Raw genomic sequence first — 19,416 nt, forward strand, 5'->3', positions numbered from 1 at the left:
AAGTGTAAGCTGAATAAACCCTTTCCTCCCCAAGTTGCTTCTTGGTCATGATGTTTGTGCAGGAATGGAAAGCCTGACTAAGACAACGCCCATTTTTCCAAATCATTGGTTCGTGCCACTGAAGCAGCCCACTCAGAAGGCATCTCAGAGTTTTGCTTAAAATCATGAGCCAAAAGATCATGCTGAATATGTTCATGTGCAATATCCTCAGATGCTATAGGAAGTATATTAATGCCACAAGAGAAACCATCTTAAAGATAGCAGGCAGTTTGGGGATAAAGGTTAGTCCTCAGTAGCTTCAAAGATGAACCATCTAGTGATAAGCATGAATAAATGCCTTTTCATTTTAAGAACATTCAACTGAGTTTTTGATAGCCTAACCTCCATACACATGGAATAAAAATCCTAATCAATACAACAAGAGGATAGAGGTATCCTTATTTCTTAGTAAGAAAAGCTACAACTTGAAGCTCAAGAATGTTAGAATAAAAAAAAACTAGTAATTCTTAACATCATCTTGAGATCTTTTCAATATTATAGTTAAATGTGAATTAATAATTTCTATATCTTTCCGTGTTGTTGATTATGGTTATTGTGAAACACCAGGGCGACCTTATATTTTTCTGATATATAAGAAGTGGAGGTACAAGAGATAGACATACAAGAGAAGGTAATATACAAGAGATAGAGAGATAGAGACATTTATCTATTCTGAAATTATAATAGATTGGTTCCATGAGATAAATACAAATAGCTATTTAACTTTCGCATTTATTTCTTTATACATTCGTAGATTATTCATTCTGGTTCATTCCTTTGGAAAATTATTAGGTTATTCAAATGAAATTATGACAGTGAAGAGCAACTGCGAATATCAGTTTTGAGAATTTTCAAGTCAAAAATTATCTTGACCATTATGATAGATTTGAGGTAATTAATGGAGCAATATACCAACACACTAGCATGAACCACAATATTCTCAAGCCCTAGAAGAAATGATAATCTTCCATCCAGGCGCACACACTGTCTTAGACAGGGTTTCTATTCCTACACAAACATCATGACCAAGATGCAAATTGGGGAGGAAAGGTTTTATTCAGCTTGCACTTCCACATTGCTGTTCATCACCAAAGGAAGTCAGAACTGGAACTCAAGCAGGTCAGGAAGCAAGAGCCAATGCAGAGGCCATAGAGAGATATTACTTACTGGTTTCCCCTGGCTTTTTCAGCTTGCTTTCTTATAGAACCCAAGATTACCAATCCAGGGATGCCACCACCCACAATAGGCCTTCCACCCTTGATCACTAATTGAGAAAATGCCTTACAGCTGGATCTCATGGATGCATTTCCTTGAGGAAGGCTCCTTTCTCTGTGATAACTCCAGCCTATGTCAAGTTGACACACAAAACTAGCCAGTACAAACACCCTGAAGCAAGTACTTCCACTGTGGTCTTTTGACTTCTAAGATACACAGACTAATTCTCTCAACTGAGAATGCTGGTGTTAGTGAAACAAATTTTAATACATGAGCCTCCCTGGTAAACTTCTATGTCCCTTTTCAGTGCTGTTTTCCTCTTTCAGCTTATATCTACATAGATATAGATGATTAGATATAGATTAGATAGACACATAATATAGAGAGACAGAGAGATAGGCATTGAGATAAGGAGAGGAAGAGGGGAGAAAGGGAGGGAGGGAGGGAGAAAATGAATAGAGGGATACAGACCCAAGTAAAGAAGTGAGCCTGAGAAACCAGAGGACCCAGTGGACTTATTTGGGAAATGACAGAGCAGTTGATCATATAAAGATGGTGCCATAGATATGAAGATAGACAGAAGATCTATACCAGGACCATGAATGGGAAGGCTTAAGGGTTAAACTAGCCAGCTCTACTAAATTAGATCTATTCCAGCCGAATCTGCCATTTGAAAATTAATATGATAAACAAATTAAGCATTTATAAGGAAACTAAAGGTCCAAGAAGAGTCTAAATAATTCCTGAAGATGAGTACGTGGAAGAGTAGGATCTAATGTTACATTTTAGATGTCGAGGTCTCCCACAGGCTCATGTGTTTCAACAACTGGTCCCCAGATGATGGCATTCTTGCAGAAAGTCATGGAACCTTTATAAGTTGGGGCCTACCTAGAGTAATTGGGTCTCTAGGAGGCAGGCATGAGGCTCCTGTCCCCTGTCTGCTTTCTTTTTTTTTTTTTCCATTTTTTTATTAGGTATTTTCCTTATTTACATTTCCAATGCTATACCAAAAGTCCCCCATNCCCCCCCCCACTCCCCTACCCACCCACTCCCCCTTTTTGGCCCTGGCGTTCCCCTGTACTGGGGCATATACAGTTTGCAAGTCCAATGGGCCTCTCTTTCAGGTGATGGCCTATTAGGCCATCTTCTGATACATATGCAGGTAGAGACAAGAGCTCCGGGGTTCTGGTTAGTTCATATTGTTGTTCCACCTATAGGGTTGCAGTTCCCTTTAGTTCCTTGGGTGCTTTCTCTAGCTCCTCCATTGGGGGCCCTGTGATCCATTTCATAGCTGACTGTGAGCATCCACTTCTGTGTTTGCTAGGCCCTGGCATAGTCTCACAAGAGACAGCTATATCTGGGTCCTTTCAGCAAAATCTTGCTAGTGTATGCAATGGTGTCAACGTTTGGAAGCTGATCATGGGATGGATCTTTGGATATGGCAATCACTAGATGGTCCATCCTTTCGTCACACTTCCAAATTTTGTCTCTGTAACTCCTTCCATGGGTGTTTTGTTCCCTATTCTAAGAAGGGGCAAAGTGTCCACACTTTGGTCTTCGTTCTCTTGAGTTTAATGTGTTTAGCAAATTGTATCTTATATCTTTGGTATCCTAAGTTTCTGGGCTAATATCCACTTATCAGTGAGTACATATTGTGAGAGTTCCTTTGTGATTGGGTTACCTCACTCAGGATGATGCCCTCCAGGTCCATCCATTTGCCTAGGAATTTCATAAATTCATTCTTTTTAATAGCTGAGTAGTACTCCATTGTGTAAATGTACCACATTTTCTGTATCCATTCCTCTGTTGAGGGGCATCTAGGTTCTTTCCAGCTTCTGGCTATTATAAATAAGGCTGATATGAACATAGTGGAGCATGTGTCCTTACCGGTTGGGACATCTTCTGGATATATGCCCAGGAGAGGTATTGCTGGATCCTCTGGTAGTACTATGTCCAATTTTCTGAATAACCGCCAGACTCCTCCCTGTCTGCTTTCTAATCTGCCTAGATACAGGCAAGCTCTTGCTACCACAGCCACGAGCTGCTCCCAACACCATGCCTCCCATGTGATGGCGACTGTCCCCTCTGATTATGAGCTGAGTAAGCCATTCCTGCCTTATATTGATGTCACAGCACTGAGAAAAGCAAGCACTGCAGGGGCCCTGCCAGGTCTCAACACTCACCTTAAAGCCTCAGTAACAACTCCTTACAGGAGGAACCAGCTGCAGAATGCAGGGTGAATATCCCTCTCCCGCATCTGAACATCTGAAATCCACATTGCTACAAAATCCAAAACTTTCTGCATGCTGGATTCAAATCCCCAAATTCAGAAATGTGCAGTTTGAAACACTGAGATGTAAAATGCCAATGAGGAAATGCCATCTCAACCCATGGAGATGCCAGACACAGACATTAGCAAGCATAAAACTTGACCCATAGTAATATGGCATAGAAGATAAATAAGGAAACATGGGAGAAGGACTAGGCCTGTCCAACCTGTGCTCCTAGGCCACATTATCCCAGAAGAGCCATGACATGTTTGTAGATGGAAACTCCACACTGTCAAAAGGTTAGACATCCATCATACTACACAATACCTGAACATGGGCTGAACCCTCTGATATCAATCGTTAATCAAAACCTGCCCCACAGACTTGCCTACAGGCCAATCTGATGGAGGCATTTTTAAAACTGAAGTGCTTTCTCCCCAGGTCACCCTTATCTTGTCTCAAATTGAAAAGAAACAAAGAAACAACGAAAGGAAAAAGAAGAAGGGAAATATAGCCAGGAGAAAATGATTATTTTTTGTGGTAAGAAGAAATAAATGGAACTAGGTCTTTATTTTATACCATCCATACACTAAAATAACTTATAGGTCAGAAACATGACAAGTGTAAAACTTTACATTTTTAGAGGAAAAAAAACCCACCTCTTTTCATGTTTCAATATTTTCCTTTTGTCAGGGGGACACCCTGGATCAGGCCTGTCAACCTAGTTTTCTTTCTACTGTTATGATTACATCATGACCAAAAGCAACTTGGGGAGGAAAGGGGTGACCGGCCATTACTGAAGAAAGGCGGGGCAGGAACTCAAGGCAGAAACCTACAGGCAGAAACTGGAACTGGGACTGTGCAGGAACATGGGTTGTTGGCTTGTTCAGGTTGCTTTCTCATACATCTCAGGACCATTTGCCCAGGACGAGCACTAGCCTCAGCAGGCTGATTCCTCCCATACCAACCATTAATTTAAAAAAAGAAAACCCACAGATTTGTCTACAGGCCAATGTGAGGCAGGCATTTTTTCAACCGAAGTTCCCTCTTCCCAGAAGACCCTGGCTTGTCAACAAAAAAACCCTAACCAACACAGCCATCTTCAAACTAGGAAAGTTCTCTTATTTCAGGGTGACTTCAGTAACACTGCCAAAGGAATTCCTAGGATTTGTAGAGAAACACCCTTAACCTACAGAACAGAGACTTCGGGGCTCCACAGATGAAGATAATATCACTTATCTAGAAAAACTTCACAATCCAGGACTTTAAGTTCACTTAGGCTTGTCTCTTTAGTTTTATTTATTCATCGCCTTGCTCCCAACGAATTTTAATTCATTGGAATCTGTTCCATTGTCCACTGATCTAAAGAATTTGACATCTTAGATAGCAGCTTTGCCCTCTACACTTATCAAGGATATTCTCTCCCTTCTATTAGGAAAAGACATGACTCTTTAGTTACTACCACTTAGTATTAAGCAAATGTGGAAATTACAGTCCAATAACTTGAAATCACCAGGTTGTATTAGAAATCTGTTGGCTCCTGTTCAAGCTTGCATTGATGGGAAAATTGCAATTTTTGATCCATAGCCTACATAATTACACCTTGGAGAGTCTCAGCAAACAACAAGAAGTCTAGGTGAGAAGTTAAAAAGAGCAGATGCGATCATAACATTATTACAGGGAAAAACGAGTGAAGAGGAGAATCCAGAGACAAGAAAGATATGTTTGGGGACTGGAGATATGGCACAGTAACTCTGGTTCCAGGGGATCTGATGCTCTTTACTGGCCTGCAGGGTATCAGGCACTTATGTGATGAATACACATGCATGCAGACAAAATGCATTAATTAATTAATTAATTCTTTATTTTAAAAAAGAAAGAAAGCTAGTGAGCTCTGCTTTCGCCTTAAGTGTTCCCTATAGGTAAAATGGGAAGTCACTGTCTTGCTAGGATTAAAGAGCAGGTGTCTGAAGAAGGAAGAAACACTAAAAACACACAGTTTGCAGAGCCTCCATCTGTAAATAGGTATGCCAGGAATGAGCAGAGTTCCCAGGGACACGTGTGTCTGTCCAGAGAAGTCACAGCATCGTCAGCCTTTCTTCAAGGAGCTTTTCTTAGATGCAAGTTTCACAAATGGGATTCACTAAGTTTGAATTGTGATCAGTACAGAGCATGGAAGTCCTACCGGGAGGTAGGTTACACACCCCTAATCCGGTAGGCAGCAGTGGCTGCACATGCCTTTAATCCCAGAATTGGGGAGCTGGATATATAGAGCAAGTTCCAGGACAGCCAGGGCTTCATAGAGAACCCCTGTCCCAGAAAGACACAAGGAAAAAAAATCCCTAATTCAAACATTTAAAATCAGAAATGTTTCAAAATCCAAATGTTCAGCACTGACGTAACACCATAAAAGGAAAATCCCACACCTGACCTCCTGGGCTGGGTCACAGAAAAAATATAGGTACACTTCAAATGCTAACAGTATTTCATATAAAGTAAACTAGGTGTGGTGGTGCACACTTTCAATTCCAGCACACATGAGGCAGAGATAGGTGGATCTCTGAATCTGGGGCCAGCCTGGTTTACAGAGGGAGTTCCAGGACATCCAGGACTATATAAAGAAACCCTGTCATGATAGATAGATAGATAGATAGATAGATAGATAGATAGATAGAAGAAATTACCTTTATCTATGTATATGAGGCATATATAAGCCATAAATGAATTATGCATTTAGACTTGGGTCCCATGCCAAGGCCATATATATATATATGTGTGTGTGTGTGTGTGTGTGTGTGTGTGTGTGTGTATACACACACACACATATATCTCCAGAACATCAAGGCTGCATACTGGAACCTTGCCAAAGTGACTTTGCTTTTCCACATCCCTAGTTCTGCATCAATAAAATGAGGGTGAAATATTACTAACTTAAACAGTCATTACAAAGATTACACACTGCTTAATTATTATCAATCTGTTCTGCTCTGAAGCAAAGTCTAGATAGAAAGCCAAGGTTATCAGGATCTCCTGGATCCTGTGTGTGTCCCATAACTCGGAACCAGATTCTCCTAGCTCAATCAACAGCTCTTATGCTAGTAGTTGGGGGCCAGTGCTGGGCACACCTCGCTCTACTTCTGAGCAGGCTCCAAACCTAAGAGAAAAGCCAGCCTTCTAGCTCCAAGCTCTGAGATCTGAGCCAGAAGCAGCTCTGCAGTCCAGAAAATGATGAACTCATACAAATCCAAAGAGACATCTCAAAGCTGCAAAGAAACTACAAGCACTGGCTGCTGGAGTTTAACAAGAAAACTAAAGCTGGGCGTGGTGGCGTACGACTTTAATCCCAGCATTCGGGAGGCAGAGGCAGGCAGATTTCTGAGTTTGAGGCCAGCCTGGTCTACAAAGTGAGTTCCAGGACAGCCAGAGCTACACAGAGAAACCCTGTCTCGAAGAAAGAAAGAAAGAAAGAAAGAAAGAAAGAAAGAAAGAAAGAAAGAAAGAAAGAAAGAAAGAAAGAAAGAAAGAAAGAAAGAAAGAAAGAGAGAAAGAAAGAAAACCAAAGACAGAGAAATAAAACAACTGGTTTGAAATAATAATAATTTAAAAAATGTGTGCAGTTCTAGACTTACACTTTCTGTCCACATTCATAACAACATCTCTGATGAGACCTAGTTCTTCCATTTCTGGCAGGGCCAGTCTCTCCCTAAGCCTTGCCTCTTTCCTTTAAAATCTTACTTTATTTCAGTTATAGCAATACAACTTACATTTGCATTAACACTTTAATATAATAATTTAAGGTAGGTTTATTTTTCAATATGTTTTATCTATGGGAGGGATAACCAAAGAAGCCAGAAGAGGATGTCAGACTCTCTAGAACTAGAGTTATAATAGTTGGACGCTGCCACATAGATACTGGGACCTGCACCTGGGTCCTCTACAAAAACAACAAGTGGTTCTAACCACTGAGCCATTTCTCTAGCCTCAAGACTTTGTAAATTTTTAAAAGAAGTAAAATTGTAAGGTATTTAAGTTTAAAGACTGCAGTACTTTTAAAGGTAATACTATGTCTATATTGTGAATTTAAAAAAATTTTTAAACTTACTTTTTCCCTTTTCACTTTCCATCCTGCTCATTGCCCCTCTCCTAGCCATGCCCTTAAGGTAGCTTTAAATGGAAGGGAAAAAACAGGCTAGAAATCCCTCTCCCCAAAACACTTATTTTAAAAAATCATTTTTCTAAGTGGGTCAGTAGAGCAGATATATCCAGTGACTACACTCGTATCCTTCCTACTCCACTAATGATCTGTGGAATTAAAAAGAAAGCCCCAACTCCCACACCCACTGCCCCAAAGGATTAACTCATGCTGGACTGTGTTAGAATGCGAAATGATTCTTGCTACTTCTATACATAAAAATGGTTACATTCACACATCCAGCAGAAAAGAAAAGAACAGCAGCCCTGAGACCAGGTGAAAATAGAAACAAATTAGTTTTCTACCCTCTTTCATGACTCCCGTTCTTCTGCCTGTACTCTCTTTCCTCGTTACCCATTACCCTCTCTTGGTTTTTAGACTTTAGACCTCATAGTCTCCCTCAGACACAGCTCCTGGCCTATAATGTATACATGCATATATATAATCAGGTATAACTCTGGGAAAAAGTTGAAAATTTCAGAAAAAAAAAATTGAGCCCTTGCCTCTTAAAGAAGTGCTTCTGACAGAGAAGAGAGGGGCCTAGGTGGGAGATGGGGAGGGGGGAGCAGAACAGGATCAGATGGTGGGGGCGGGGAAGGGGGGATAGGAAAGAAGCCCAGAGGGCCAGGAGAATGAATGGGATATGCAACCTCGAGGGATGGGTTGTGGGGGGACCCTCTAGAAAGTACCAGAAACCCTGGAGGTGAGAGACTCTCAGGACTCAATGGAGGTGACCTTAACCAAAATGACCAACAGTGGGGAGAGGGCCTCAAGTGGAGGGATGGGGTTACCAACCCACAGTCAAAATTTCTGACCCAGAATTGTCCCTATCTAAAAGAACTGCAGGGACAAAACTGGAGAAGAGACTGCAGGAAAGGCAGTTCAATGACTGGCCCAACTTGGGATCCATCTCATGGGGGGGCACCAAGGCCTGACACTGTTATTGATCCTATGATGTGCTTACAGACTGGAGCCTGGATGGCTGTCCTCTGAGAGGCCTTACCAGCAGCTAAGACAGACACATATTCTTATACCCAACATTGGACTGAAGTGGGTAACACCTATTAGGGGAAGGATTATAGAAGCTGAAGGGGAGGGCCACCCCATAGGAAGACCATTAGTCTCAACTAACCTGGACCCCAGGGAACACCCAGAGACTGAACCACCAGGTAGCACACAGGGGTTGGTCTGAGGCCCCCAGGACATATATAGCCAAGGACTGCCTGATCTGACTCAGTGGGAGAAGATGAGCCTAATCATTGAGAGACTTGAGGCCCCAGGGAAGAAGGGGGAGGCTTGGGAATGGAGCACCCCCTCAGAGGCAAGTGGGGAGAGGAATGGGATGAGGAATTGTGGGGAGGGGGGCCAGGAAGGGGGACAAGAGCTGGAACGTAAATAGATAAAAAAAAAAAATTAAGTTCTTTTTTAAAAAAGAAGCGCTCTAAAACCATAAAGATCAACCACATAACCACTGCCAATGTTCAAACATTTTCTATCTCTAAAGGCAGCGTTTAGTTAAATGCGTAGAATTTAAATGGAGCCTTTCCTAGTTGATGAGTTGTATTTTTCCATTACAAAAATTTGAGTAATGGTATTTAATCTAAACACTAACTTCTATACATTTATGTCCTTATTCCTCATGCTTTATGGCCCATAGGATCTTATTATCTGCCTCAGCTCTTAAGGTATGCAGGCCATTCCTTATTCAGCAGAAGGCGATGAAGGCAGGGTTTGCAAGCTGGATATCTGTATGTGAGGTCTGATTCCAAAATTAAAAATGTATCATCCAAAGCTTTTCACTCCAAGTATCTGTATCAATTCCTTTGGTAAGAAATGCTTTAAACATAGATGAGCTACATCACTGAAAGAAGAATGTACTAAATAAAATGTGGGCGCTAGGCTTTTGTGGAGGAACGGAGGTCACATGCCACCACATGTTACTGGCTATGCAGGAAACACTGGTGCTTCAAAGCATCTACGTGCATGATCTTCACCAGCAGCCAACGAATTCTACAGGACTGACATCACCTTAATGATACAGGTGGAAATAAGATACATAGAGAGCACAACTGACTTGAAGAATTTATTAAGGTCAGCTCCATGAGACTTCAGAACCTCAGGGAGAACCATCAGGTTTAAAGAAGAATGATTTCAACCTGAGAAAGGTTGGGAAGGCCTAACAAAATCTTGTGACCATTTAGATAGATGATAGATAGATAGATAGATAGATAGATAGATAGATAGATAGATAGATAGATAGATAGATAGATAATCCAGGCATACTTGTAATTACAGATGCATATGTATTAATGCAAGCACCCAGGAAGCTGAGCCAGGAGGACTACAAATTTGAAGCTAGCCTGGGCAAGTACCAGACCAGGCTGAGCTACATAGAGAGACTCTACTCGGAGACAGAAGAGAGGAAATAAAAAGGGAAGAAAGAAGAAAATGGGAAGAAGAGACGGGGCATAAAGTCTCATTAAAGGAAGCTGCGATTCAGAACTAGGTCTTTCTGCAGATTCTCCAGGCGATCTTATGCATGTCAGTGTGTGAGTGTGCACGTGTGTTCACCTTACTCTCCGCTCGATAAGTACTGCGGCAAAGAGCTAAAGCAAAGGTTACATAAAGCATTGGTGAGAAGAACATGGAAGAGGAACATGGAGAACTTCGCTCTTGAGATGGCGTGCTTGGGAAGCACACAGTGAGTGGTCCTCAAAGTTCAGGGGGCAGAGTTCATGTGGACTCTGCCACGTGATTTGCAGTCTACTCAAAGCAGGACTCAAGACAGGTCTCAAGGCAGGCCTCCAGGCTGTAAGTCCCCAGCTGCTACACAGCTGGTGCCTAGACGCTGCACTTAGGGACCAGAGCTACAAGTAAAGGGCTTCTTACCCCAGGCTGTGTAGGAGAATCAACTAGGCCAAGTTTTTAAAATATTCATGCCAGTGCCTCAGCCTGACTGGGAGAGTCAGGATCAGTCCTGGGGAGGCAGACTTTACCACATTTCCGGAGTGTTCTTTCTCAGAGTATGAATGCAGCACCTTGAATATTCATTCTATTGTCCTTTAAATGCATTCTGTGAGCTGTCAAGATGGCTCAGTAGATAAAGGTGCTTACTGCAAGATCCATCCATAGGACTCATGTGTGGTGGAAGGGGAGAACTGACCTATGACCTCCAGCTACTATGGCACAGGCACAAACACACATATATACATACATACATTCATAAGCAAACAATATAATCACTTTTATTTTAAAATCTTACACTTAGATTTCTCTATCAAGGTCAAAATAGATAAATAAAATGAATTTCCATAATTTACAAGTAAAACAATGTGGCAGGATTTTGTTTCTTTCAACAATGCTACCCTCTAGTGTCCACAAGTTAGTACTACGTAAAAAAACCATGTAAAAATCCCACCTAAGTCACCAATAAGGTGATTTCCTGTTTCTTAGCTAAATTCAGGGGACTTTCTTTTAAAATAACCTCCTCCACAGACAAGAACTCCAGGTACCCCCTTCCCCCTTTCTCCCTGCCCTCTCTTCAGAGCGACACACAACAGAGAGAGGGTGTGGCCAGCAAGTAAAGCTGTGTGCTTCTGACTCACCTCTCACACCCACACCCTTTACCCTGTGTCCATCCAGAAGATAGCATCAAACAAGACACGGTCTACCACTGAGTTCCACAAACCCAGCTGGGCCCTGTCCATGGTGGGGGTCCCCAGCCCCAAGCACCTGCCTCCTCCCTCTGAGCTCAGTGTTCTCTCTCCTCCCTTCCCAGTCTCACAGTGGGTCTCATCAGGGATTCCCTCCTGCTAGGTTATCCTCAATGGTACCCAGACAGTCTCTCACCTCTCCATCTATGAAAAGAACTCTCCTGGCATTCCTTGGATTATTATTTTCTGTGCTTCTTTCCTTTGAAAACCTGCTGAAAGAGTTTGTGCAGGTTGTCTCCAAACCTGCCTGCCCTCCATTCTTCCCTCACGACACCCCAACCTTGGTCTTTCAGTGACACTAAAATGGCTCTCGTCATGCTCTGCAGGATGTGTGTGTGTGTGTGTGTGTGTGTGTGTGTGTGTGTGTGTGTGGCAGACACTTCTGCGGTCTCTGACGTGATTGTTCCTTGTGTTCCATCCTGTGGGTCTCCTTCTTGAAGCACCCTCTGTTCTTGGCTCTAAATTGTCCCTCGCCTCTGGCTCCTGGTCAGTCAGCTGACTGACTGCACAGGGTCCTCTCTATGACTGCATGCTGGCAATGAAAACCCTTCTCTTTTTCTCTTCAGACTTCCACTGCTATGACTTAGCACAGAGAGTAAGCTGCACTTCACACAGCAGTGTCCCACAGTGGCCATTCATTGACCCAGGGATTCAGCCACATCAGCTCCACATCCTCTCCAGTTCCTCACATCCAAAATAGGTTTTCTACCACTGCCCTCCTCGCTGTGGACAGTCAGGGATCTGGGAGGAGACCTTGATTCCTTCCTGCCCACTCTGTACCACACTGAGTCTTAATTACCAAAACCCTCCTCCTCCGGTCACTCCTGCATCATGGCAGATTGCTCCCAGAGGCTTCCTCTTTCACTGATTCCTCACAACATAGACAGGGATGGCATTCTGAGACGCAAACTCCGACGACAGGATGTCTCCCTTACCTAAAAATGGCAACAACGCCATCTACCTCTTAGCCCATACAGTTCGGTTTGTCGTCCTCTGGCAACTTTATCTCAATGTTGTCTTTTCTTGCTGGGCTTCTGCTACCTAACTTCATTTCAATCACTGGAATTCACCGTCCTGCTTGCGGGGCCTCCCCATGTTGTTCCATCATCCTAACATCCTAAGATGCTGTTCTCCCATGCTTTGTACGGTTAGCTTGTTTCAATGCTTCAACATAATACAAGACAGGAAGTGACACATTCCTAGCCCTGACTCCATAGAGCTTCCCTTTCATTTCCTATCTGGAACCGCTTATATTTTTCTATAACACTCTATAATTTATTTTATTTTATTTTATTTTTGGTTTTTCGATACAGGGTTTCTCTGTATAGCCCTGGCTGTCCTATATTTTATAATCACTTCTTTATTTCTCCACCCTTGCCATCCAACCCTAAACTCCCCAAGTCTAGAAATTCTATACCAAATGTGTCCAATGAGTAAATGACTGAGTCTTGGAAGACTCACAATTTCCACCTTAACTGTTCTAGTTCAGGCTTCGGTAACTTCACACAGCCTGGCCACAAGGCCTCTCTGTCTTCTTCACCCTGTCTGTAGAGAACAGATGGGGGAGTCTTCCAATTCAGCTTGCTCTCTGTGAACCCCTTCAGTTTGGCACAGCTCAGCAAGTACAGCTCCCAGAACAACAGGTACCTGCAGAACATGGTGACTGGATGAGCTCCCAGCTCTGGGAGAAACAGGATATGAACAGGAAGGGACTTGTTTGCAATGGTGCAGGTGGCTAATCTAAGGCAAAGATGCAAAAAAATGGCCCCAGCATCCAGAGACATTTATCATCTCCATTTGTACACTCTTTAAAGAAGAGGGAAGGTTTCTTACAATTTTTATCGCGTTTATTTAACAAGGGATAAGTAAACCTTACAGTTAGGTGCTATGATAAGATAGCAACATTGTAAAAATGGCTATCTTGCCAAAAGCAATCTACAGATTCAATGCAATCTCCATCAAAATTCCAACTCAATTCTTCAACGAATTAGAAAGAGCAATCTGCAAATTCATCTGGAATAACAAAAAACCTAGGATAGCAAAACTCTTCTCAAGGATAAAAGAACCTCTGATGGAATCGCCATGTCTGACCTAAAGCTGTACTACAGAGCAATTGTGATAAAAACTGCATGGTACTGGTATAGTGACAGTAGACCAATGGAATAGAATTGAAGACCCAGAAATGAACCCACACACCTATGGTCACTTGATCTTTGACAAAGAAGCTAAAACCATCCAATGGAAGAAAGACAGCATTTTCAACAAATGGTGCTGGCACAACTGGTTGTTATCATGTAGAAGAATGTGAATCGATCCATTCCTATCTCCTTGTACTAAGGTCAAATCTAAGTGGATCAAGGAACTTCACATAAAACCAGAGACACTGAAACTTATAGAGGAGAAAGTGGGGGAAAGCCTCGAAGATATGGGCACAGGGGAAAAATTCCTGAATAGAACAGCAATGGCTTGTGCTGTAAGATCAAGGATTGACAAATGGGACCTCATGAAACTGCAAAGCTTCTGCAAGGCAAAAGACACCGTCAATAAGACAAAAAAGCCACCAACAGATTGGGAAAGGATCTTTACCTATCTTAAATCAGATAGGGGACTAATATCCAATATATATAAAGAACTCAAGAGAGTGGACTCCAGAAAATCAAATAACCCCATTAAAAAATGGGGCTCAGAGCTAAACAAAGAATTCTCACCTGAGGAATACCGAATGGCAGAGAAACACCTGAAAAAATGTTCAATATTCTTAATCATCAGAGAAATGCAAATCAAAACAACCCTGAGATTTCATCTCACACCAGTCAGAATGGCTAAGATCAAAAATTCAGGTGACAGCAGATGCTGGCGAGGATGTGGAGAAAGAGCAACACTCCTCCATTGTTGGTGGGATTGCAAGCTTGTACAACCACTCTGGAAATCAGTCTGGCGGTTCCTCAGAAAATTGGACATAGTACTACCTGAGGATCCCGCAATACCTCTCCTGGGCACATATACAGAAGATGTCCCAACCGGTAAGAAGGACACATGCTCCACTATGTTCATAGCAGCCTTATTTATAATAGCCAGAAGCTGGAAAGAACCCAGATGCCCCTCAACAGAGGAATGGATACAGAAAATGTGGTACATTTACACAATGGAGTACTACTCAGCTATTAAAAAGAATGAATTTATGAAATTCCTAGCCAAATGGATGGACCTGGAGGGCATCATCTTGAGTGAAGTAACACAATCACAAAAGAACTCACACAATATGTATTCACTAATAAGTGGATATTAGCCCAAAACTTAGGATACTCAAGATATAAGATACAATTTGCTAAACGCATGAAACTCAAGAAGAATGAAGACCAAAGTGTGGACACTTTGCCCCTTCTTAGAATTGGAAACAATCACCCATGGAAGGAGTTACAGAGACAAAGTTTGGAGCTGAGACAAAAGGATGGACCATCTAGAGACTGCCATATCCAGGGATCCATTGCATACACTAGCAAGCGTTTGCTGAAAGGACCCAGATATAGCTGTCTCTTTTAAGACTATGCCGGGGCCTAGCAAACACATAAGTGGATGCTCACAGTCAGCTATTGGATGGACCACAGGGCCCCCAATGGAGGAGCTAGAGAAAGTATCCAAGGAGCTAAAGGGATCTGCAACCCTATAGGTGCAACAACATTATGAACTAACCAGTACCCCGGAGCTCTTGACTCTAGCTGCATATGTATCAAAAGATGGCCTAGTCGGCCATCACTGGAAAGAGAGGCCTATTGGACAAGCAAACTTTATATGCCCCAGTACAGGGGAACACCAGGGCCAAAAAAATGGGAATGGGTGGGTAGGGAAGGGGGGGGGAGGGTATGGGGGACTTTGGGGATAGCATTGGAAATGTAATTGAGGAAAATACATAATAAAAAATATTTTAATAAAAAAAAGATATAGGATCACAAGAAAAGGTGTTTAGCTAATAAACCAAAGTCTTTGTTAGATGGTAGTGAATAAAAACATTCCCCATCTTCAAGACAAACCAACCAAGGAAACCTTTAAATAACACATGTAAGCCAAACAACGATTCTATGACACTAACCTTGGCTCCCTCAATCCAAATCCTGCCCTGTATCAACTTAAATACAATTAAGACTACATCTACTCCAAGCCAGAAATAGCAGCATACAGTTGTAATCACAGCACTTGGGAGTCAGAGACTGGAGGATTGCTGTAAATTCAAATACAGCCTGTTCTACATAGGTGAATTCCAGTCCAGGAAAGGCTATACAGTGACACTGACTCAAAAAATAAAAATGAAGAAGGGAAAGAGATGAGAGGAGGCAGGGAAAAGAGAGAAAAGAGAAAAAAGAACAAATCTACCCCAATTCTATATTGAGCAAGAATTCCATTCTGAAGGACACTTAATCTGAGGGTATTACTGGGACATAAAGAAGTCCAAGACCTTGACCCTTGAAATATGTCCAGTGATCTGGCATCCTAGGAGTGCAGTTGACTTGCTTTGTGGAAGCTGTCTGAGGATTTTGCTAACTTAAACTTGAAACTCTTTATGCTTCCTATCTCATCTGGCTGGTGCCAAGAGGATTAGCTTCGCTCTACCCTCTGGGAAGAGGAAGTGTGATGTTAAGCTGAAAAGAGGCAAATGTGTAAACGGGGTGGTCCCACCAGCAGGCCCTGGTGAGATCAGTTACACGGGTGTCCTAGAACAACGTTCGTTCAGTTCAGTTCCGAGTGGCCAAGGACACAGTGTGTCAAAACGGGCTTTGGGCCCCCGTGGCCTCAGCTGTTTGTTCTGCACTTTATATGTTTATCTTGCTGCTAGACACAGTTATTGAGTCATCTCTATTAAATGGCTATTGAGGAAAAGGAACAGCTCTGCAAATCCACCATGCGGGAGAGACAGGCCGTTCATCCTCTGCGGCCCTGCATTCTACAGTCACAGCAAATGCCTTCCCTCCCTTCTCACCTTGTACCAGACCCTCAGCTTCATTTATCAGAACAAGAACCATCAAGTAAAGGAAGAACCTGCAATGGTCATTAAATTTTCAATACTGTTTAATATTGCTGAAAACTGAAAATGTCTGTCAGTTTACCTAAGAGTACAGTCAAGCCTCCAAACCACTGATGGTAAATGTTATGTTGTCAGCAGGGAGAGAGTAATTATACTAATCAAATAATCATATTGCGTTTCTAAACTCTGGAAAGAGGAGGGGAAAACACAACGCTGTAAAGTAGGTGAGCTCATGGAACACTCTTTGGGCTTCCGTAGAAATCGTTCGAGCCATGACGCACGTGATCAACCAAGGCATGGCCATGTACTGGGGCACCTCGAGGTGGAGCGCGATGGAGATCATGGTGAGTTAGCCTCTGTTGTTAATGACTGCTGGGCCTTGGCATTATTGTTTAGATACCATGTTTAAGTTGCAGCATCTTCTGCAGGCTTTCTTACAAGACCATGCCATTGGAATTCTACCATCAGTTCTGTCATTAAGGGGGTTGGATGTGAGGGCTGGAGCCAGCAGTTCAGAACAAACACAAGGGCCAAATCTGCAAACAGGAACCATGTTTTAGTATGTCCTTTGTGTGTGTGTGTGGGAGGGGAGGGCAGAGAGAATTTCAAAGCTAATGAGCTATGTGAATAGAGTATTCTACCTTTCTTACAATTCTGCTTATACCATGCCACTTATAGACCATTTTTTTGTCTGAGTTTTTAGTCTGAGTTTTTTTTTTCTTTAAGAACTTAAGAATATTCAAACAACATGTCCTTGACAACAGTCCATAATTCAAGCTTTAACTAATGTGCCCCTGACTTTACTCAGTCTAACCTTCCTGAATAACAAGGATTCCCCACATTTGGTACTTCTCTTGGTGATATTTATGGTCACAACTTTGCGTGCATTTGTCTTATCTCCTTGCTTCTTATTTAATCCACTGAAATGAAGATCCCCAATGAAAATGAATCCGGGTGAAGCTCCAATGCCCATCAGAATAAACTTAGCTGCACTCTCCTCTGCCCCCTAGGAAGCCTACTCTGTCGCACGGCAGTTCAACATGATCCCGCCTGTCTGTGAACAAGCTGAGTACCATCTTTTCCAGAGAGAGAAGGTGGAGGTGCAGCTGCCGGAGCTCTACCATAAAATAGGTAATCCCCACAACCACATCTGCTCATTCTTCACAATGTGAGGATCAATGACATGGGGCGCGGGACGCCAGGAAATGCGTTCCCAAAGGTCCCCAATTAATACAATGAAGAGATGACAAGAACGATGCATCTCAGAGATGGTGGCAGAATCAGGTGGATCCATCGTCTACAAGGTACTGGACTGACAGCCGTAGAGTTGTAAATTGACTAATATATACACTCAGCAGGCATTCAAACAGTGTTCACACAAAGAGGATCAGGTGGATAAACTTGATTTGCATAGGTGCACACAACCAGGATGCACAGAATAAACTCAGTTTGCATGTGTGCTTCTTTTAGCCTAAACATGTATCCATGAGTAGACTGAGCAAGCGTTCACAAGCATATAGATATCCACATCTGTCTCTTGTGCTGTGCCCGAGGCTGGGTAAGACAGAACACACTCAACAACAGCAAGTCAGGTACAATTTGTTTGTGTGAAAGTCGTGCCTGGAGGGTGAGGATATATAAACACAAGAACTTGGGATATTAGAAACATCAATAAGTCACATTTATAAGCCACATTTTTTTTTCAGGCTTATATACCAAAGCAGTTTTCAGAGATTACTTTTTTTCCTAAAAATAAATAGGAAAATGCTGGATTAAAAACAACCCCAATTCAACAATAGCTGCTGCTGCTGCTTTTGATCATGTACCAGGCATTTGCTGTGTGCTAAGCTGTGCTTCTTCCGGGTACCAGGTACTGCCAGGCACAGAGTGGATAAGGGGAATAGTAGCCTTTTTTGCAAGTAAAAGCTCTTATCTCTTGGTCTGTGAACTGTGGCCATGAAAAGATCACAAATAAGCCATATTTCCAGGTTCACTTATATGGCTCACTCCCAGGAACAGACAGTACACGTTTAATTGGTTTCTAAAAGAATGAGGCACAATTTGTAAGTCCTAAGTTGTAATGGAAAGATGGATGCTAGTATTAACTCATTTATCTGGCCAATTTTCCTCTAGAACTGACAGAGCTGTTTAAACATGTCCTCACTTTTGGTCCTACTTGGCATAAACAAGGTTCTGATTGGGTATCTTTGCTGTTTTCTTTTCCCCCTACAGGAGTTGGTGCAATGACATGGTCTCCACTTGCTTGTGGAATTATTTCAGGAAAATATGGAAATGGGGTGCCAGAAAGTTCTAGAGCTTCCCTGAAGGTATTTCCCTCAACTCTTAAAAAAGAAAGGGGGGGGGGGAGAAGATGAATTAGAAGTAGCAGAGCAGCAGCCCAGAGCTTCCCAGCTTGAGCACACTGTGGCCTTGGCCAGCCATGACCTTGGCAGGGCCCCCCTCAGCTCTGCCCAGGTCTTTGCTGCTGGCCAGGCATCAGTCAGCCCTTCATAATCTGCCTGCACAGAGAATCTGTCTCTGGGGACAGGAAGAATGTGTCCAATGACCTAGTTGACTTGCAGATGCAAATCCCTACATTCTTACATTCTTATTTATTCTTCTGTTAAAGGGGATATTTTGTCCCTTGTCTAGAAGTGACCGAATTTAAAATCCCTTTTCTATGTAAGAAGATTTAATTTTCCTGTTCTTTGGTAAACAATACTTAAGCCATAAGGGCTTAATCCATTTGAGGTAAACAGCTATAGCTAGGTATGGCTTGGGATAGGCTTACACGCCTTTGGGGACAGGAAAAAAAAAATAAAGAGGGCCTCAGGAAACAGATACAGAACATGTCAGTCATCACCAGCCTCCACTCTGCCCTGTGGGTCTTTTTATTTTACTTTTTTAGTCATGTATTGTACAAATGATAGGTTTCATAATGGCATTTTTGTTCAGTTGTGTCATATA

General features: G+C 42.4%; 1 protein-coding gene across 4 annotated transcripts in view; it reads left to right on the forward strand.

Moving 5' to 3' along the window:
* Nucleotides 1-19,416, forward strand: part of Kcnab1 (potassium voltage-gated channel subfamily A member regulatory beta subunit 1) — a 420,837-nt gene that overhangs the window by 382,171 nt on the left and 19,250 nt on the right. For all 4 annotated transcript variants that reach the window (XM_021157435.2, XM_021157436.2, XM_021157441.2 and 1 more), the window contains exons 9-11: nt 16,708-16,793; nt 17,460-17,580; nt 18,682-18,776. In XM_021157435.2, the coding sequence (XP_021013094.1) occupies nt 16,708-16,793; nt 17,460-17,580; nt 18,682-18,776 (302 nt within the window). The remainder of the gene's footprint in view (nt 1-16,707; nt 16,794-17,459; nt 17,581-18,681; nt 18,777-19,416) is intronic.

Source organism: Mus caroli, chromosome 3 (assembly GCF_900094665.2).
Source record: "Mus caroli chromosome 3, CAROLI_EIJ_v1.1, whole genome shotgun sequence".
Classification (NCBI taxonomy): domain Eukaryota; kingdom Metazoa; phylum Chordata; class Mammalia; order Rodentia; family Muridae; genus Mus; species Mus caroli.